The sequence below is a fragment of the Acartia tonsa genome, chromosome 1 (assembly GCF_053477335.1).
Source record: "Acartia tonsa isolate MP-2025a chromosome 1, ASM5347733v1, whole genome shotgun sequence".
In the NCBI taxonomy this organism is placed as follows: Eukaryota; Metazoa; Arthropoda; class Copepoda; order Calanoida; family Acartiidae; genus Acartia; species Acartia tonsa.
In genome coordinates, this window is record NC_137260.1 from 29,919,701 (window position 1) to 29,942,312 (window position 22,612).

The window sequence follows — 22,612 nt, forward strand, 5'->3', positions numbered from 1 at the left end:
GAGTACAGCTTGTCAAAAGTCATTTTTAACTGGAGGTTGATTGTGGAAAAAGCATGGCCATATATCACATTTTTTTCATAAATGGAATAGTCTATAGGTACTTAGGTAATAGGGTGGGTAGATTTTGGAATTTTACATTAGTTGACATTGACTGGGCCAATATAAAACCCTGTGAAACTTAAAAGAGGTTTTTTAATCCAAAAACAACGGGCGCGCGGGGGGTATAAAATGTGCCCGCCCCCTTATAAAACCAAAAATTGAAATTCCTTCAAACACAGGCATGTTGCATATCAAAATGACCGCATTGAAATGCTTATTACAGATCTGAAAACCGTTTTGAAAAATATTGATTCAGTCTGAAATGATTTTCAAATAACCTACCAAAATAAACAATTTTGACTAAATCAGCTGTTTTTAGGTACTTAATGAGATCGTATTCGAACTAGGAGCAATATTTTTCAAAACGGTTTTCAGATTCGTAATCAGCATTTCAATGCGGTCATTTTGACATGCCTGTGTTTGAGGGAATTTAGATTTTAGGTTTTATAAGGTGGGCACTTTTAATATCCCCCGCGCGCCGGCAGCCATAAGAGCCAAGTCACTTTTGAAACTTGAATGGGACTTATCATTCATATATATGACTTCCACAACTTATGATAACAGTAAAATCTAAAAAAGGGGGAAATGGGCCCACCCTATTAGGTAATAAGGCATCAATTCTAGATAGGCTATTATATTCTAACTACAGGGTGTCCCTCGTAAACTATTTTTTGAAACACTTATTACTCTCTTAATATTTGAGCTATCTTAGTAAAATAAAAAGTATTTGGCAGCCTACTACTGACCATTTTATGGCGTAATGATGAAAAACCCACAAAATAAACAGGAAAAAATCTACGAGGTATTACATAAGAGGTTCATTTTATTGAATTTAGACTAACCCACAAGAAAATATTTGCTTTGTGAACCAACGGCTGGTCGCTCAGACTTTCTAAGCACAAAAATACCTGACAAATACTTTTATTTTACTAAGATAGCTCAAATATTAAGGGGGTAATAAGTATTCAAAAAAACAGTTTACGAGGGACACCCTATAGTTCTAAAACTGATTAATCTTTTTCCAAAAAGCTAGCTTTCTTTCTTTGCGCTTCTTTGTACTTGTTTTTCTTGTCAAAATGATAAAATGATTTAACAAATAGCTGTTTAAGTCTTCTTAAAAGAAGATACAATATTTGTGATGAATATTTTGATATGCTTCACAGCGCTATATGTTTAATATAAGGTAAAGTAAATAATACAAATCTTAAATGGCAATCATGATTTCACATCAATTTCTTTTTAATTTTATGATATTCACTTTAATGGATGTTGGCATCCTTATTAAATAATATTTAACAATGTATTGTTTTTTTAGTAGCGAAGCTACTCTATAATTCAAAATGTCCATCAGTCCGTCCGTCTGTTTAAGACAAAAAGGGGGAAACATGATTTTCTCAGCTCCTATAAAAGGCTAAAACTTCTTGTAAACATTCCCATCAATATGGAGAGTAATTAACTATAAAACATTCATAGCGGTCGGACTGCTTTCAAGCCGCTTTTATTTTTCACAACTGATTTTCTCAATGTGATATTCTATAATTTGATATGTCCTTCCGTCTGTTAGAGACAAAAAGGGGGGAACGTGACTTTCTCAGCTCAATAAAAGATAAAAGGCTGAAAATTCTATTAGCTATTTACATCAATATAAAGCATATTATTAATTAAGTATAACACATCCATAGCAGTCAGACTGTTCTTTTTTTTCTTTCTTGTGATAACAGATAATCAGCTCTACAACTCAATTTGTCCGTTTGACTATTTCACAATAGATTTTGTGCTTCGCTACTTATGGATGTTGTGAACCTTGTTTTTAAACTTTTAACAGTAATAAATTTTCTTATTAAATAGCGTCTAAATTAAGTTTTCATAAGTGGATTTGTAATTGAAAACATTTAGAGTGACTCTTAGTCTTTATTAAACCTAAATAAAGGGGAGGGGGGGGGGGTGTACACTTCCACGTAAACAATGCGCTCTGAGGCCCCCGTACAAGATAGAGCTCTGAATTATTATGCTATGGGTCAGTCTAGAAATATTCTGCAAAACTTTTAATTTGGATGGCGGTTTGGCGGCTGACCGCTGCCAGGTGCAATTATTCAGCTAACGCATAAAATTGAACATGTAATCTTGTTTTTATGGGTTTGTTTTGTTTAATTAAGAGAAAATATATCAACAGTGACAAAAAACTGTTGAGCTACAAACTACCAGCCGCTGGCGGCGGCTATTAATAAATAATACAACAATTTTGCAGCTCAACATTTTTTTGTTACTGTTAATATATTTTCTCTTAATTAACAAAAACACACCGAATAAACATATGATGTGCCTGTTCTCTCACTGTTTACGTGAAAGTGTACAAATTCCCCCCCCCCCCGGTCCACTAGCAAACAGAGGGCGGTTGTAAAGAGCTTTGTTTGCTAATCTATGGTTTAAACAAAATTAATATTAAATTAGCTTCGCTCGCTACTAAAAAGTTGTTTTCATGTATTATGTATTTCTTTTTGTGTCCCATATATGTAGGTTTAACAGGAAGGGATAGTTCATCTGCCAAGAGGTAATAAGGGAAGATTTAGCCAACTTCCCTGGATATCCTTTTCTATTTATATTACCTGATATATTTAAGAATATTTGTTAAACATTTTATCATTAAAAAAAAAACAAGTACAAAAAAGTGCAAAGAAAGAAAGCTAGTTTTTTGGAAAAAGATTAATCAGTTAAAGAACTAGTTAGAATATAATAGCCTATTTAGAAAGATACCATATTTTACCCAAATATAAACTATTTCATTTATGAAAAAAAATTTGATATAAGGCAATGCTTTTTCCACAATCAACCTCCAGGTAAAAAAACTTTTGACCAGCTGTACTCCTACACATTAATAAATGTGATGATTTAAAGGTTTTCGATTGCCAAGCAAGTTTAAAGGAAGAGATTAAGATATTAATAATATTTTAACTCTGAAAATTGCTCGTTTTAGAACAAAATTAGGATCTCCTTTTAATGTGTTACACAGTGCATTCGAAGGTGCTTTGACTTTTGTGTCAGAACCTGAATTGGGACATGGTGCATTTCATTACCCTAGGTTAGGTAACTTGATTTCACTTTTCAATAAAATCTGAAATGCAGCCGTTTTTGCAGGAGGCACCATTTTTAGAAAGAATTGAAGAGTAAAATTAAACAGTTTTTACCTAATTTCTATTTTCAACTGAAGAAAAAATCCTTTTGGGTATATACAGAAGCATTTTTTTTTATTCTTATAAAAAAAAAGTTTAGAGACAAATCCATAACAGCCGATTTTTTCATTTTGTTCAATATGGGTAAAATAAAAATCTTACCATCTCCAAAGGGCTAAAATCAACATTTCAAAGAGATCTAAAATGTTGTTTATCAAAAATGAATAGCAGTTTATAAGGACTTTTCATCTTCCATCTTCTCATTTAACAGGGGAAAAAAAAGAATCTATTTTTTAGTTTTGACATAAAAAAAAACATTTGATAAATAATAAAATTTTTTAAAAGTGCTAAAAAATAGCTTTACCTCTAGGGGCTTGTAAGCTCAAAACTTTTTGTATTTGGATGGATGTTTTACCCCAAAAGCCCCTAGAAGTAAAGTGCAAAAATGAAATATGGGGTGGCTAATCAACTCATCTATGTAATAACAGGTTCCATTTAAAAAATCAGCTCGATATCTTTAAAAATAAGCTTATAACTTAAAATTTTAGTATTTGGGGGGTCTTTTGCCCCACTAGCCCCTAGAGGGAAAGTCCCAAAATTCAATTTTCAAAATTTTACAGGTAGATTCAATCATATAAGAGAGCTTACAAAAAGAATTAGGTTTATAACTATAAAAACAGGCCCAAACGGCCAGGGCAAAATTTGGTAATGAATTTTCATTTCCTATAACTCTACAAACTTCTCCCCTCCCTTATTTTTATTATTTTTATCAAATGCTTTTTTATGTCAAAACTGAAAAATAGATTATTTTGTTGTTTTTTTCCCTGTTAAATGAGAAGATGGATGCAAAAAGTCCTTATAAACTGCTATTCATTTTTGATGAACAACATTTTAGAGCTTTGAAATTTTGATTTCAGCCCTTTGGAGGTGGTAAGATTTTTATTTTACCTATATTGAATAAAATGAAAAAATCGGCTGTTATGGGTTAGTTTAAATTTTTTTTTGATAAGATTAAGTAACAACAATGATTCTGTATATACCATAAAGGATTTTTTCTTCAGTTGAAAATAGAAGTAGAAATTAAGTAAAAACTGTTTATTTTACTCTTAAATTCTTACTAAAAATGCTGCCTCCTGCAAAAAAGGCTGCATATTAGATTTTATTGAAAAGTGAAATCAAGTTACCTAACCTAGGGTAAAAAAATGCACTATGTCCCAATTCAGGTTCTGACACATAAGTCAAAGCACCTTTATACGCATTGTGGTTAAAGTTAATGGCGTTGCTGAAATCAAAGGAAAAAAAAAATTTTGTATTAAGGACTAAAAGAACTTTTCTTAGATACACTATCAAAGTTTACCAATTTAGGATGGTTTTTAGGCATAAAAAAATATTTCGTGTCTTTTAACATATTTCAAATAAGGGGGGAGGGGGGGAGTTTGTACACTTAAAGGAAATGAAATTCCGTACCAAATTTTGCCCTGGACGTGTGGGCTTGTTTTTATAGTTATTAACCTAATTCTTTTTGTAAGCTCTCTTATATGACTGGATCTACCCATAAAACTAAAAACATTGAATTTTGGGACTCTCCTTCTAGGGGCAAGTGGGGCAAAAGAACCCCCCAAGCACTAAAAATTTAAGTTCTGAGCTTATTTTTAAAGATATCAACCTGTTTTTTTAAAGTTAACTTTTTCAACATAACCGTACTAAGTAATCATTACAGATTTCATTTTGGGACTTTCCTTCTAAGGGCTAGTGGAGCAAAAGACTTCCAAACACTAAAAATTTAAGTTCTGAGCTTATTTTTCAAGATATCAACCTGTTTTTTTAAGTATACTTTTTCAACATAACCGTACTAAGTAATCATTACAGATTTTATTTTGGGACTTTCCTTCTAGGGGCTAGTGGAGCATAAGACCCACCAAACACAAAAAATTTAGGCTCTTGGCTTATTTTTAAAGATATCAACCTGTTTTTTTTAGTTAACTTTTTCAATAAAACCGAACTAAGTAATCATTACAGATTTCATTTTGGGACTTTCCTTCTAGGGGCTAGTGGAGCAAAAAAAAAACTAAACACTAAAAATTTAAGTTCTAAGATTATTTTTAAAGATATCAACCTGGTTTTTTAAGTAAACTTTTTTAACTTAACCGTACTAAGCAATCATTACAGATTTCATTTTCTGACTTTCCTTGTAGGGGCTAGCGGAGCAAAACATCCCCCAAACACAAAATTTTTAAACCTGAACTTATTTTTAGAGATATTGAGATGATTTGGGGTTTACTCAAGAACCCTTAATGCTAGAGGGAGCTAATTTTAGATATAAGCTTCTATGGGGCCAAAGTTACTTTTAAAATTATCGTCGACCCCCAGCCCCCCCCCCCCCCCCCCGGGTGGATTATACTATAGGATGTTTCTCATAAGCAACTTGAGATAAATGGAGCAAACCTTGGGATACAAGTTTTGTAGGCCTATATTTGATTTTAGAATTATCGTTGACCACCCACCCACCCCAAAACCCCTAATTTGGGGGGGGGGGGGGGGGGGGGGCGGGTGAATTATACTATAGGGTGTTTCTCATAAACGACTTGAGATAAATGGAGCAAACCTTAGGATACAATTTTTGTAGGCCTATATTTGATTTTAGAATTATTGTTGACCACCCACCCACCCAAAAACCCCTAATTTGGGGGGGGGGGGGGGGTGAATTATACTATAGGGTGTTTCTCATAAACGACTTGAGATAAATGGAGCAAACCTTAGGATACAAGTTTTGTAGGCCTATATTTGATTTTATAATTATCGTTGACCACCCACTCACCCCCAAACCCCTAATTTGGGGGGGGGGGGGAGACCATGTTATTTTTTTCAAAAATTTTTCACCTTACAAGCAACCCTGCGGGGGATTTAGTCATTTTTTTCAAGAAAATAACATGGTCTCAAATGATTCCAAATTGCCTAATTCGGCGAGAAATGCAATAAAAAAATTTTTTTTGGTTGCTGCTGTAAACGGTGGCGGGCGGCGGGAGCGGCGGTCCCGCCGCCGTTTTTTTTAAAGATACCAATAGATACTTACAATTTTGTTTCGACTTTTATTTTGGGTGCTACTCCCTTAGTTTTAGAGATAATTGGATGAAATCTTTTGGGCTGGATCACTAATTACCCCAACTTTTGGTATCTTTTAAAAAAAACGACGGCGGGACCGCCGCTCCTGCCGCCGTTTACCGCAGCCACAAAAAAAAAAATTTTTATTGCATTTCTCGCCGAATTAGGCAATTTGGAATCATTTGAGACCATGTTATTTTTTTCGAGAATTTGAAAAAAATGACTAAATCCCCCGCAGGGTTGCTTGTAAGGCGAAAAATTTTTGAAAAAAATAACATGGTCTCAAATGATTCCAAATTGCCTATTTCGGCGAGAAATGCAATAAAAAAAAAAATTTTGGTGGCGGCGGTAAACGGCGGCGGGAGCGGCGGTCTCGCAGCCGATTTTTTTAAAAGATACCAATAGTTGGGGTAATTAGTGATCCAGCCCAAAAGATTTCATCCAATTATCTCTAAAACTAAGGGAGTAGCACCTAAAATAAAATTGCTGCAAGTCGTTTATGAGAAACACCCTATAGTATAATCCACCCGCCCCCCCCCCCCCAAAAAAAAATTAGGGGTTTGGGGGTGAGTAGGTGGTCAACGATAATTATAAAATCAAATATAGGCCTACAAAACTTGTATCCTAAGGTTTGCTCCATTTATCTCAAGTCGTTTATGAGAAACACCCTATAGTATAATTCACCCGCCCCCCCCCCCTCAAATTAGGGGTTTTGGGATGGGTGGGTGGTCAACAATAATTCTAAAATCAAATATAGGCCTACAAAACTTGTATCCTAAGGTTTGCTCTATTTATCTCAAGTCGTTTATGAGAAACACCCTATAGTATAATTCACCCGCCCCCCCCCCCCAAATTAGGGGTTTTGGGGTTGGTGGGTGGTCAACGATAATTCTAAAATCAAATATAGGCCTACAAAACTTGTATCCAAAGGTTTGCTCCATTTATCTCAAGTCGTTTATGAGAAACATCCTATAGTATAATCCACCCGCCCCCCCCCCCAAAAAAAAAAAAAATTGGGGGGGGGGGGTGGGGGTCGACGATAATTTTAAAAGTAACTTTGGCCCCATAGAAGCTTATATCCAAAATTAGCTCCCTCTAGCTCTAAGGGTTCTCGAGTAAACCCCCCCCCCCTGCCCAAATGGTTATTTTCCACATCCCCCTTTTCCGGATAAATCTGGATTTCACAGCCTTTCAAGGAAACTCTTAAATTGAATTAATGGCCCATTGTCTCCTCCTTAACTCCCTAGTAATGTTTACTTAGTACGGTTAGTTGAAAAAGTTTACTTTAAAAATAAGCTTAGAACTTAAATTTATAGTGTTTAGGGTTTTTTGCTCAACTAGCCCCTAGAAGCAAAGTCCCAAAATGAAATCTGTAATGACTACTTAATACTTAGTTCGGTTATGATGAAAAAGTTACCTAAAAAACAGGTTGATATCTTTAAAATAAGCTCAGAACTTAATTTTTTTGTGTTTGGGGGGTCTTTTGCTCCACTAGCCCCTAGAAGGAATGCCCAAAAATAAAATCTGCAATGTAAGGTTATGTTGAAAAAGTTTACTTGAAAAAAACAAGTTGGTATCTTTAAAAATAGAACTTTAATTTTTAGTGTTTGGGGGTCTTTTGCTCAATTAGCCCCTAGAAGGAAAGTCCCAAAATGAAATCTGTAATGATTACTTAGTTTGGTTATGTTAAAAAAGTTTTCTGAAAAAAAATCATCTCAATATCATTAAAAATAAGCTCAGAACCTAAATTTTTAGTGTTTGAGGGGGGAGGGTCTTTTGCCCCACTAGCCCCTAGAAGGAAAGTCCCAAAATTCAATTATTAAAGTTTTTTGGGTAGATCCAGTCATATAGGAGAGCTTACAAAAAGAATTAGGTTGATAACTATAAAAACAAGCCCACACGTCCAGGGCAAAATTAGGTACTGAATTTCATTTCCTATAAGTGTACACACTTCCCCTCTACCCTTATGTCTCAGTTACAAAACTATATCTTGAAAAAAATGTCGACCCATATAAAAATCGACCTTAAAAAGTTTTTAAAGATTTCTATTTTTGTTTTAAGAATGTTACTTTACACGTATTACAGCCATCATGGATGCTGTGTTTATAAAAGATTTTATTGAAACTTATTAAAGTGACAGTCTAATATAAAATAATTTTTTTGTTCAAAAGGGGAGGTGCGGTAGATATACCACACTTTTCTGGGATCTTGCCGAGTCAAGTATCAACTGTGGGGAATACCAAAGGATGACTCCATGCAAAATTTGAGCCGGATCCGGCCAAAACCGGCCGAGATTTTTGTAAAAAAAACGTTTTTTTTCCGGTTTTTAGAGGGTATCTGTAAATCGATTCAGCTGGAGCAAAACTGGTTGGAGGTACAAAAAATTTTACTTTACATGAAATTTAGCCAATGCAATTGCCTACAAAAATGTACTTCACCATCAACTTGATTGGACAACTCTTTCCCCTCCTAAATGTCCATTAAAACCTCGGAAACAGCAAAAATCGCCAAAAATCACGACTTCGGCGTCGAATAACGGCTTAACGGTCAGCCGGAGGCGAATCAAACATAAGTAAACAATTGTCCGACTCAAAAAGTTGTTCAACATTAAAGAGATGCTTGAAGTCTCTAAAACGACTCCTCCCTCTCCTTTAAGGGAAAAAACTGAAAAAACGTGATTTTCAAAAGTATGCCCACTTTGTGGGTGGGGGGGGGGGGGCACTGAACCCGTCACCCCAGGGTTACCAAATATAGTCTAGGCGGCCCACAGTTTTGAATTTTCACCAAGTGAAAGTCTTGTGTCATTATCTCTTATGAGAAAAAAGTTTTTAAGGGGGGGGGGGGAAGTTTGTACACTTATAGGAAATGAAATTCAGTACCAATGTTTGGGAGGGTCGTATGGGCTTGTTTTTAAAGTTATCAACCTAATTCTTTTTGTAGGCTCTCCTATATGACTTGATATACACGTATTTCTTTGAAAATTGAATTTCGGTACTTTCCTTCTAGGGGCTTGTGGAGCAAAAGACCCCCCAAAACACTAAAAATATGAGTTCTGACCTTATTTTTAAAGATATCGACCTGATTTTTTCTTTATAATACTTTTTTAACATACCCGAATCAACGAACCATTACAGATTTCATTTTGGGACTTTCCTTCTAGGGGCTTGTGGAGCAAGAGACCCCCAAAACACAAAAATATGAGTACTGGGCTTATTTTTGAAGATATCGACCTGATTTTTTTTTATAATACTTTTTTAACTTAACCAAATTAACGAACCATTACAGATTTCATTTTGGGACTTTCCTCTTAGGGGCTTTTGGAGCAAGAGACCCCCAAAACACAAAAATATGAGTACTGGGCTTATTTTTGAAGATATCAACCTGCTTTTTTTTATATAAAAATAATTTTTAAACATAACCGAATCTACGAACCATTACAGATTTCATTTTGGGACTTTCCTTCTAGGGGCTTGTGGAGCAAGAGACCCCCAAAAATCATAAAAATATGAGTTGTGGGCTTCTCTTTTAAGATATCAACCTTTTTTTTATATAATAAAAAAAATACTATTTTAACATAACCGAATCTACGAACCATTACAGATTTCATTTTGGGACTTTCCTTCTACGGGCTTGTGGAGCAAAAGACCCCAAAAACACTAAAAATATGAGTTCTGAGCTTATTTTTAAAGACATCAACCTGGTTTTTTATATAAAAATACTATTTTAACATAACAGAATCTACGAACCATTATAGATTTCATTTTGGGACTTTCCTTCTAGGGGCTTGTGGAGCAAGAGACCCCCAAAAATCATAAAAATATGAGTTGTGGGCTACTCTTTTAAGATATCAACCTTTTTTTTATATAATAAAAAAATACTATTTTAACATAACCGAATCTACGAACCATTACAGATTTCATTTTGGGACTTTCCTTCTACGGGCTTGTGGAGCAAAAGACCCCAAAAACACTAAAAATATGAGTTCTGAGCTTATTTTTAAAGATATCAACCTGATTTTTTATATAAAAATACTATTTTAACATAACCGAATCTACGAACCATTATAGATTTCATTTTGGGACTTTCCTTCTAGGGGCTTGTGGAGCAAAAGATCCCAAAAACACTAAAAATATGAGTTCTGACCTTATTTTTAAATATATCAACCTGATTTTTTTAGGAACACTTTTTTTAACATAACCGAACTAAGAAACCATTACAGATTTCATTTTGGAACTTTCCTTCTAGAAGCTAGTGGGGCAAAAGACCCCCAAAAATATTTTTAGAGATATTGAGCTGATTTTTTTGATGAAACTTTTTTCACATGTTTGAACTAGGTAGCCACTAATAATTTTATTTTGGCACTTTCCTTTTAGGGGAAAGTACGGTAAAACACCTCCAAAACAAAATAAATTGAGTTCTCAGGTTATCTTTAAAAATAAGCTCAGAACTCATATTTTTAGTGTTTTGGGGGTCTTTTGCTCCACAAGCCCCTAGAAGGAAAGTCCCAAAATGAAATCCTTAATGGTTTCTTAGTTCGGTTATGTTAAAAAAGTATTATTTTAAAAAGATCAGGTTGATATCTATAAAAATAAGCTCAGAACTCATATTTTTAGTGGTTTTGGAATCTTTGCTTCACTAGCCCCTAGAAGGAAAGTCCCAAAATGAAATCTGTAATGTTTTCTTAATTTGGTTATGTTAAAACAGTATTATTTTTTAAAAATCAGGTTGATATCTTAAAAAATAAGCTCAGAACTCATATTTTTAGTGTTTTTGGGGTCTTTTGCTCCACAAGCCCGTAGAAGGAAAGTCCCAAAATGAAATCTGTAATGGTTCGTAGATTCGGTTATGTTAAAATAGTATTTTTATATAAAAAATCAGGTTGATATCTTAAAAAAGAAGCCCACAACTCATATTTTTATGATTTTTGGGGGTCTCTTGCTCCACAAGCCCCTAGAAGGAAAGTCTTAAAATGAAATCTGTTAAGGTTCGTAGATTCGGTTATGTTTAAATATTATTTTTATATAAAAAAAGGCAGGTTGATATCTTCAAAAATAAGCCCAGTACTCATATTTTTGTGTTTTGGGGGTCTCTTGCTCCAAAAGCCTCTAAGAGGAAAGTCCCAAAATGAAATCTGTAATGGTTCGATAATTCGGTTAAGTTAAAAAAGTATTATAAAAAAAATCAGGTCGATATCTTCAAAATTAAGCCCAGTACTCATATTTTTGTGTTTTGGGGGTCTCTTGCTCCAAAAGCCCCTAAGAGGAAAGTTACAAAATGAAATCTGTAATGGTTCGTTAATTCGGTTAATTTAAAAAAGTATTATAAAAAAATCAGGTCGATATCTTCAAAAATAAGCCCAGTACTCATATTTTTGTGTTTTGGGGGTCTCTTGCTCCACAAGCCCCTAGAAGGAAAGTCCCAAAATGAAATCTGTAATGGTTCGTTGATTCGGGTATGTTAAAAAAGTATTATAAAGAAAAAATCAGGTCGATATCTTTAAAGATAAGGTCAGAACTCATATTTTTAGTGTTTTGGGGGGTCTTTTGCTCCACAAGCCCCTAGAAGGAAAGTACCGAAATTCAATTTTCAAAGAAATACGTGTATATCAAGTCATATAAGAGAGCCTACAAAAAGAATTAGGTTGATAACTTTAAAAACAAGCCCATACGACCCTCCAAAACTTTGGTACTGAATTTCATTTCCTATAAGTGTACAAACTTCCCCCCCCCCCCTTATTTAAAATTTCAAATTGTGATTTTTTTTATGGATTTCTTTGATGAAATGACAGGCTGGTCAATTTTTAGGCCATTTTTTTCGGTTTTCGGCCCACCACGCCCAAACGGTTTGAGATAATCTCACGGGACGGGACCTTTTGCACAACCTAAGTCTGGTTATTTGTGAGGTCTAGGGAAAAAAATCTGACTTATGCAAAAAATTATAATCATAATCTTTACACAGAAAAATGGCACGAGATGAGAGTTCGAGGGGGCAAAATTAGCTGACAAGTGATTTTTGACAGCGCATATTGAGTCGTGCTTCTTCCAATCCGGGATTTTTTTTTCTTAGACCTCACAAATAACCAGACTTAGGTTGGGTAAAATGTCCAGTGAAATTATCTCAAACCGCTTGGGCGTGGCGGGCCGAAAACTGCAAAAAATGGCCTAAAAATTGACCAGCCACTTTTTGGAACCAAAACTAAAAGTCAAAGGAACTCAACTAAAAAAAGAGTTACAGGTCTGAGATTTTGGCAGTTGCTTTATAGGGTTAAAATATGGAACAGTGAAGAAACGGCGGCGCAACTGCCGAAAACCGCCGAGAAATTGCAAAAAAAAAATCGGCAGGAAACGGCGGTTTTCGGCGGTTGCGCCGCCGTTTTTTCACAGTTCCATATTGTAACCCTATAAAGCAAGTGCCATGCAAAATCTCAGACCTGTAACTCTTTTTTTAGTTGAGTTCCTTTGACTTTTAGTTTTGGGCCGACTATACTTTATATTTGGTGACCCTGGGGTGACGGGTTCAGTGCCCCCACACCCACAAAGTAGGCATACTTTTGAAAATCACGTTTTTTCAGTTTTTCCCCTTAAAGGAGGGAAAGGAGTCGTTTTAGAGACTTCAAGCATCTCTTTGATGTTGGACAACTTTTTGAGGCGGACAATTGTTTACTTATGTTTGATTCGCCTCCGGCTGACCGTTAAGCCGTTATTCGCCGCCGAAGGCGTGATTTTTGATTTTTGCCGTTTCCGAGGTTTTAATGGACATTTAGGAGGGGAAAGAGTTGTCCAATCAAGTTGATGGTGAAGTACATTTTTGTAGGCAATTGCATTGGCTAAATTTCATGTAAAGTAAAATTTTTTGTACCTCCAACCGGTTTTGCTCCAGCTGAATCGATTTACAGATACCCTCTAAAAACCGGAAAAAACGGTTTTTTACAAAAATCTCGGCCGGTTTTGGCCGGATCCGGCTCAAATTTTGCATGGAGTCATCCTTTGGTATTCCCCACAGTTGATACTTGACTCGGCAAGATCCCAGAAAAGTGTGGTATATCTACCGCCCCCCCCCCCCTTTTGAACAAAAAAATTATTTTATATTAGACTGTCACTTTAATAAGTTTCAATAAAATCTTTTATAAACGCAGCATCCATGATGGCTGTAATACGTGTAAAGTAACATTCTTAAAACAAAAATATAAATCTTTAAAAATTTTAGATTTACAGATACCCTCTAAAAACCGGAAAAAACAGGTTTTTTATAAAAATCTCGGCCAGTTTTGACCGGATCCGGCTCAAATTTTGCATGGAGTCATCCTTTGGTATTCCCCACAGTTGATACTTGACTCGGCAAGATCCCAGAAAAATGTGGTATATCTAGGGGGCGGGTCTGCCACTTTTGGAAACCAAAAGTAAAACACGCATGATCTCAGCCCATAAAAGAGTTACAGCTCTAAAATTTAGCACAGCAGTTGCTTTTGTGGAGATAAACTTTTTTTTCATAAAAATTGTTCTTATATTTTCACTTGACTCTTAAAAGATTTTACACTTTTAAATATTTTAAAATATTGACATGTTGGAAATATTACAAGTGTCACGTGAAAATATAAGGGAATTTTTTATGAAAAAAAAGTTTATCTCAGATGATTCAAAATTGTCTATTATGGCGAGAAAAGGCAAAAAAAATATGCGGGAAAACGGCGGTTTTCGGCGGGAGCGGCGGTTCCGCCGCCGTTTCTTCACAGTTCCATATTGTTCTCCACAAAAGCAATTGCTGTGCCAAATTTTAGAGCTGTAACTCTTTTATGGGCTGAGATCATGCGTATTTTACTTTTGGTTTAAAAAAGTGGCACATCCGCCCCCCCCCCCCTTTTAATAAGTTTATAATAATTTTAATATTATTTACGCTTAAGATAAGGCTTATAAAATATTAGCAGTACATAAAAAATCTAGATTTCTAAAATATGTTAGCCTAAAGTAAGAAATACTAGGTATCTATTTCAGCTTTGTCCGTTATGATATCTCCAGAGAACATTACAGAAGGAAAGACCGAACACGTGGGAAGTAACTAATAAAATTACTTTGGCCTTATTAGATTTCGGCATGTAAGGTATTAATATTTTGGAAGTGGGTGATATTTACCTTGAGACTACAAATACTTGAATTAAATGCATCATTTGTACCAGACATATCCTTCAAATCTCCTAACTCAACAATCTCCAGAGTACTATCCCTACATCAAATAAATAAGGGGGGGGGGGGGAAGTTTTGACATATTTGCGTAAACCTGGCACCTAGGCTTTATCTTTGGACTGAGAGGACAGGTTATTAATGATAAAATCATTCTTATATGATGAATTTCACGAAGTTTTAAGATTTTTTGGATAGGCCTCCAGGTTCCGGAGCTCCAGGCCACCAGGTGGTCTCTGTACAGGTAAAAATGAAAAAAAAAATTTTTTTTAAGTTACAGGTCAACTTATAAAACAAAATATGCATCTTTTTTAATATTATTTACATAGTTAAAGAAAAAAGATGCATATTTTGTTTTATAAGTTGATTTGTAACTTTAAAATTTTTTTTTTCATTTTTACCTGTACAGAGACCACCTGGAGGCCTATCCAAAAAATCTTAAAACTTCGTGAAATTCATCATATAAGAATGATTTTATCATTAATAACCTGTCCTTTCAGACCTGGGTGCCAGGTTTACGCAAATGTGTCAAAACTTCCCCCCCCCCCCCCCTTAATGTTGATATAGATCCCGTTTAGAAAGCTGAAATTCAAATATAGCTTTCTATAATCAGGAATTAACACAAAAATTTTTTTGGTTTTGATTATTTTCTTTTACTTTTAAAAAACGTTGGATGTTAATAAATGGGTTAAAACAAGAATAGTTTTTAAGAAAACTTATGCCTGGATTTCAAGAAAACTGGACAAGATAAGCTAAAGGGGACTATGCACGAACGAGAACAAGTGATTTTAAGTAACTACCAGCATTAAACCTGAGTATTTTTTTGGTGAATATGCTAGTTTATGCTTAATACAGTTTCACAATGGTTTTACGTGAAAAAAAATTGGTGCTTAGAATCACTTGCTCTCGTTCGTGCATAATCCCCCTTTTAAAGTCTAAGAACACATACCTTACGTACACTTTTATACTTTTATGTAATTTTAATTAAGTTGACTTAAAACTAATTTTCTTCCTAATATATAGATCTGATACTCGACTCTAAAAGTGTTCGTTTTTCCTAACGTCTAATTTTAGAGCTTCGCTTTTATTGATGTTGTCATCTTTGTTTATTAAATAGTTGATATAAACAGGTAGGTATTCAACTTAATATTTATTTGACAAAATAGGTGTTAAATTAGGGTACATGACATTAACAGTAAATTGTCTACTAACCTAAGACTTGTGCGGAGTATATCGCGAACATTATTGCTAGTTAAATCTCTTATTCCCTTGATGTCCTAAAATAAAATTAGGTATAATAAGAGTAAAAAAGAGTGTGCAAAAAGCATTCCTCAGTAAGGGGGGGGGGGGTAAGTTTTGCCACTTTCGCGTAAACCGTGATTATTAGTCTAGGTATTGATGTGAGACTATAGGTTATTAGGGATAAAAGTTTACTTTTGGGTAGTACTTAACGTATATTTAATCATTTTTTGGACAGGTCTCCAGGTTCAGGTGCTGCAGGCTGGAAGGTGGTTTCTAGACAGATAAATTTTTTTAAAAATTTTTGTTTAAAGAGTTAGAGATCAAATTATCAAACAATATACCTATGCATCTTTATGGATGTTATTGACATATTTGAAGAAAAAATTTAAATCCAGGTTTAGGTGCTGCAGGACTCCAGGTCCACTCTAGACAGGTAAAAAATCAAAAATTTTATTTGAAGAGTTACAGGTCAGGGTTGTAACTTGTCATATCGGGCGGGCGGTTTTGGGCTACTCTTTATCGGGTCCTTTTTGGCAGATTTGGGCACCCCCCTGAAAAAAAAGAGGGCTGGGGGGGGGGGGGCGTACCTATTTTTAGGGTGATATTCAGGGTTGTCAAATTTGTCGGTCCTTTTGGGCAGATATAGGCACCCCCCATTTGGGGGATGAGAAAAAGGGGAGGGGGTGAAAAAGATAGGAGGGCGGCCCTATTTTTTGGGTGATATTCAGGGTTGTCAAATTTGTCGGTCCTTTTGGGCAGATATAGGCACCCCCCGTTTTGGGGGGTAAAAAAGGGGAGGTGGTAAAAAAAGAGGGGGGTCAGGCCTATTTTTGGGGTGATATTATCTATTATACAATAAATTAGTAAGCTTTTTTTGTATCTAGAGTAGGATTTCGCTAACCGCTATAACCGATATGGTTCTCCTTTCCAGTGGAGATTTTATAGGTCCTGAGATGGTTTTAGGCTATTTTATTTCTAATAATAAGTCTCGGTATGGTTTTAGGCTATTTTATATGCTTTTTACGACATTTGCCCCAAAAGGGTGCCCAAAATCACTTTTGGGCAATTGGGCGGTCCGTTATCGAAAAAATGCCCATATGACAACCCTGTTACAGGTCAACTTATAGAACAGAATATGCATCTTTTTTAATATTATTGAAATGTTTGAAGAAACGATTAAAATCGGCCTCCAGGTTCAGGTGCTGCAGGCCCTCCAAGTCCACTCTGGACAGGTAAAACTTCAATTTTCTTATTTGAAAAGTTACATATCAACTTAAAAAACAGAACATGTATGCATCTTTTTTGATATTATTGATATATTTGAGGTCCGAGGGCGCAAGCTTTTCCGCAGTGGACCTATCCGGGGAGGAGGAGAAGAAGTTAGATGTACACCCCTGGGCAAACCTGCACCAAACCACCTGTTCTGACAGCCATGTCTCCCGTCCAGGTTTCCCCCACGGGGCTGGCCTAAAGGGCTTTTAAGTCAGCCCCTGTCAGCTCTGGAGGCCTTTCAACTCCAACCCTCCAACATCACCCCCCTCCTCCCCTCATCCTCTCTGGCGACATCCATCCAAATCCTGGTCCCAAATACCCTTGCTCTACCTGCTCCCGCAACATTACCCGCTCCTCTGGTGCCTTCCTCTGTAACTCCTGCCAACTTTGGGTTCATCCCAAATGTTCCCTCCTCTCATCCAAATCCGAATACAATTCTAACTGGTCCTGTCCACCCTGCATCTCTGCCTCCCCTACCCCCTTCTCACCTATTTCACCCCAACAACCAACACCCCCACCTAAATCCCGTAGCCCCAAATATCCATGTCCTATCTGTTACTTAGGTGTTACAAAATCCACTGGCTCCTTCCAATGTAACTCCTGCCTCCAATGGGTCCACCCCAAATGTTCCCTCCTTCCATCCTCCACCCACTACTCCCCCTTCTGGATATGCCCCTTCTGTTCCCCCCAAATTTCCCCCCCCTTCCTCACCCTCCAAACCCAACTCCCCGTCTCCCCCACCTTCCCCAACAGCACATCCATCACCACCACACCCTCATGTCAATCACCCCCGCCCCCTCCTCCCCCCACCCCTGCCCCCCGCAAACCTCCTGGTAAACCTTTCATCCTCCAATTCAACTGTAATGGTCTCCTTACCACCCAAGATGAACTTCACAACTTTATTTCAACCCTTAACATCCCAATTACCTGCCTCCAAGAAACTAAACTCTCCTGCAAATCCAATCCTAAACCTCTCCCTGGCTATAACTTCATCAGGAAGGATCGACAAGACCAACCTGGTGGAGGAATAGCCTTCCTCATTGCCGAAGACATCCCCTTCACACACCTTAACCTTAACCACCTCTCCAATGGCCCCCTTGAGGTTGATGGCATCCAAATTTCCCGCAATGGCTCCCCTCTACAAATCATCAACCTTTACCTCCCCCCCACACTCCTGCCCCCCACAATACACCCCTGACTTTAACCTACTTTTTGAAAATCCAAATGACCTAATCATAGTCGGTGACTTCAATGCCCACAACCCTGCCTGGAACTCCATCACCCTTGACCAATCTGCCATGAATCGTGGGGAGGCTCTGCTGGAAGCTCTCAATGAGAGCAGCCTTTGCCTCCTCAACGAGGATTCCCCTACCCGCCTTCCCCCCAATGGCCAACCTACCTCCCCTGACCTTTCCTTATGCTCTGCCCACCTTGCCCTTGATTTCTCCTGGCACACCCTTACCACCCTCCGTTCTGATCACCTTCCCATTCTCCTCTCCATTCCTGAAATCACCAGAACCCCCCGTCCTGTCAAAACCTTCCACAACTTCCATAAAGCAGACTGGGACCCTAGAAACTGAAACCCTTTTTGAAGACCTTCCTCCTGCTCTCAAGGTGAAGCCACTTTCCGCCAAATCCTCCAAACTGCCTCCAAACACACTGTTTCTGCTGGCTTTATAAAAAATTCCAACCCTACCCTCCCTCAGTCTGCTAAACCCCTTATCCAGCAGACTCCTTAAGAGAAACCAACCCCCATGATCCTCAAATTCAAATCCTTAATGACCAAATCTCCTCAATAGTAAACCAACATTCCAAAAAAAATGGCAAGAAACCCTTTCCAAATCCGACCATAGAACAAATCCTTCCAAATTCTGGTCCCTCCTCAAGTCCCTTTCCAGCAAAAACAACTCCCCTCCCTCCAACCAACCCATTTCCTTCAACAACAACAAAGTCCACACCTCCCACCTCCACATTGCCGAATCCTTCACCAGTCAATTCACCTCTGTCGCCTGTCATACTTCCAACCCTTTCTCCAGAAAAATCATCCGTAAAATCCGCCGCCGTAACCACCTTACCAGAAACTTCCAACCTTTTACCCCTGCCCTTGTCCTTGAAGCAATTAAAAATTCCTCCAATTCCTCTGCACTTGGCCCCGACAACCTTAACATCCTTCACCTTAAACACCTTGGTCCAAATGGCATTTCCTACCTCACTAAATTTTTCAACCTCTCCATCTCCGCTGCCAACATCCCTGCCATTTGGAAACTATCCAAAATCATTGCCCTCCTCAAACCTGGTAAACCCCCTGACCTTTCCACCTCCTACCGCCCAATCTTCCTCTGTCCTGCAGCAAAAGTCCTTGAACGCCTACTCCTTCCCTACCTTAAACATTCCCTCTCCACCCGCCCCTCACAACACGGCTTTAAACCACTTCACTCCACCACCTCCTCCCTCCTCAACCTTTCCACCACCATTGCCAATGGCTTCAATCAAAACCTCCCTCCCAGCCGCACAACTCTTGCCTCCATCGACCTTTCCAAAGCATTTGACTGCATTCCCATCCACCTCCTTCTCCAAAAAATCTCCTCCAACCTTCATCCAAACATCATTAGATGGCTGTCCTGCTACTTGCGTGGCAGGATGGCTTTCTGTCCCTATCAAAACACCAATGCCTCTCCTAAAATTGTCCACACTGGCGTCCTCCAAGGCTCTGTTATCTCCCCTTTCCTCTTCATCTTCTACATAGCAGATGCCCCCCACATTCCCCCTGCCCACACCTCCTCCTATGCCGACGACCTTAACTCCTTCCACTCCTCCCCTAACATCCCCCAGTCAGTTGAATCCATCAACTCCCACCTCTCCTCAATCGCTGACTGGGCCTCCACCAACGGCCTCTCCATAGCCCCCAACAAATCCACTGTCACCCTCTTCACTTCTGACCGCAAGCACCAAAAACCTCCATCCTCAAGTCCAAATCAACGGCTCCACCCTTCCCCTTGAGAAAACCCCTAAAATCCTTGGAGTTACCTTTGACACCTTTTTCAATTTCAGTTCCCATCTCTCCACCATTTCCTCAAAAATTTCCTCCCGCCTTAGAATCCTCAAATGTCTGGCTGGCACAAAATGGGGCCACCAGAAGGAGACTCTCCTCACCACCTACAACACCCTCCTCCGCCCCATCACCACCTATGCCTGTCCTGTTTGGTTCCCTAACACCTCCAAAAACAACATTGACAAACTCTAAGTCCTCCAAAACCAAGCCCTCCGCATCTGTACTGGTTCCACTAAAAAATCTCCCATCAGCCACCTCCACCAAGAAACCAAAATCCTACCAGTACGGAACCACCTTTCCCTTCTTTGTTCCCAATACCTGGCCTCCTCCCTCCGCCCCTCCCACGGATCCTTCCACAACGTCACTACCCCCCCTGGCCCTAGATCCAAAAAATCCACCCTTCAATCTATGTTCCTTTCTACTCTCCAACCTTTTCTTTCCCCCTTCCCACAAACTACAAATCCACAATCTCCAGACTCCACACATCAGCTGTCACCCAAGCTATAAATTCTTACCCCCCTAATCCTGTCCTTAATCAAGCTCCCCCTGACATCAACCCCTCCGAAATCCAACTCCCCAGGCACTACAGAACCATCCTCTCCCAATTAAGATCCAACTATTGTCCTAAACTCCAAAGCTACCTCCATTCCATCAACGCTTCTCTTACCCCCAACTGCCCATCCTGTCCTGCTAATCCTACCCCAGAAACAGTCCAACACCTCTTTTCATGCCCAAATAATCTACCCTACAAATCTTACTCCTATGGACCTTTGGCAAAATCCCACCCATTTAGCTGCCTTCCTCTCCTCTCATCCAAGTTTCACCAGCCTTCCTCCCCTCCAACGCCCCCTCCAGAGCCCCCACCATAAGCCCACGCCCCCCCCCCTCATCCTACTAATAACAACTCGGACCGGAAACGGACTACGAGCAGCCAACACAACAACATTTGAAGAAAAAAATACAATCGACCTCCAGGTTGAGGTGCTGCAGGCCTCCAGGTCCACTCTGGACAGGTAAAAATTCAATTTTTTTATTTGAAAAGTTACATGTCAACTTATAAAACAAAATATGCATTGTTTTGGATGTTAAAAATATACTTGAAGATAAGATTAAAATCGGCCTCCAAGTTCAGGTGCTGCAGGATTCCAGGTGGCTTCTGGGGGACTTTTTTCAAAGGTATTTTCACTATTTTTTCTCATTTTTTTCTATTAGAAGGTTTAATAACATTACCTATATGTATCACATACATTGATACTTTTTTTATATGGACACTTTTACCCTGTTCAGGTGAACGCTGGTTATCGCTGGCCAGGTGAATATCTAAAATGTTTTTTTTTTAATTTAGAGGAAATGTTTCTAATTAGAATAGGGTTAAAACAAGGATGACAACATCCATAAGTAGCGAAGCACAAAATTTCGTGGGACTGACGGTCATTGTTGTTTTCTACAAACGACGGGAAATTTAATTTTGATATCTTTAACTGAAAAATTTTTGAAAATCGATTAATAAACACCAAAGATATGGGGGAAAATGTAAAAAATATAAAAATAGCCAAAAACCTGCAAAAAGGCAGTCTGACCGTCATTGTTGATTTCTTCAATTGAGCGGAAATTTAATTTTGATATCTTTAACTGAAAAAATTTTGAAAATCGGTCCATAAACATTAAAGATATGGGGGAAAATGTAAAAAATATAAAAATAGCCAAAAACCTGCAAAAAGGCAGTCTGACCGTCATTGTTGTTTTCTTCAAACGAAGGGAAATATAATTTGATATCTTTAACTGAAAAAAGTTTGAAAATCGGACCATAAACACCAAAGATATGGGGGAAAATGTAAAAAATATAAAAATAGCCAAAAACCTGCAAAAAGGCAGTCTGACCGTCATTATTGTTTTCTTCAAACGACGGAAAATTTAATTTTGATATATCTAACTGAAAAAATTTTGAAAATCGGACCATAAACACCAAAGATATGAGGAAAAATGTGGAAAATAAAAAAAATAGCCTAAAACCTGCTAAAAAGCCGAACGACCGCCACTGATGTTTTATAGTTAATAGTGCTCCTTAATGATGGGAATGTTATCAAAAAAATTCAGCTTTCTATCTTTTATAGGAGCTGAGTAAATTCCATTTCCCCCATAGCGTTACGGACTGACGGACGGACAAAGTGAATTATAGAGTAGCTTCGCTACTAAAGAATAGTATAGTGAAATTTATGGTTTAAAGCTTCAATATGGGTTCCAGACAGGCTCTAAGTAATCCTGGAGCCTGCTGAACAGGTAAAAATCCAAATGTGTATTTTCTTAATTTAAAGGAAAGGTTACAAACTAAATAGAAATAAAAAAAAGAAACTTAATATTAGCTACTTATTTCCAGTGAGCAATTTTGTTCGCCATTTTAGATATTAAATAACAAAATACTGCTTAATAAATGGACTAGGCCACCTGAAGACTGTCTGTAGTACTACTCGGGACATGAAATAATATATTTTTTATTT

At 37.6% G+C, this 22,612-nt stretch overlaps 1 protein-coding gene across 19 annotated transcripts in view; it reads right to left on the reverse strand.

Annotated features, from left to right (window-relative positions):
* The window catches only part of LOC145328888 (uncharacterized), a 53,299-nt gene that overhangs the window by 11,964 nt on the left and 18,723 nt on the right, over window positions 1-22,612 (reverse strand). For all 19 annotated transcript variants that reach the window (XR_013882738.1, XR_013882737.1, XR_013882732.1 and 16 more), the window contains 2 exons: window positions 15,761-15,825; window positions 14,501-14,591 (listed from right to left, as the gene is read on the reverse strand). Coding sequence is in view for 11 of the 19 variants with exons in the window: in XM_080172932.1 (XP_080029058.1) it covers window positions 14,501-14,591; window positions 15,761-15,825 (156 nt within the window). In the remaining 8 variants the exon portion in view is untranslated. The remainder of the gene's footprint in view (window positions 1-14,500; window positions 14,592-15,760; window positions 15,826-22,612) is intronic.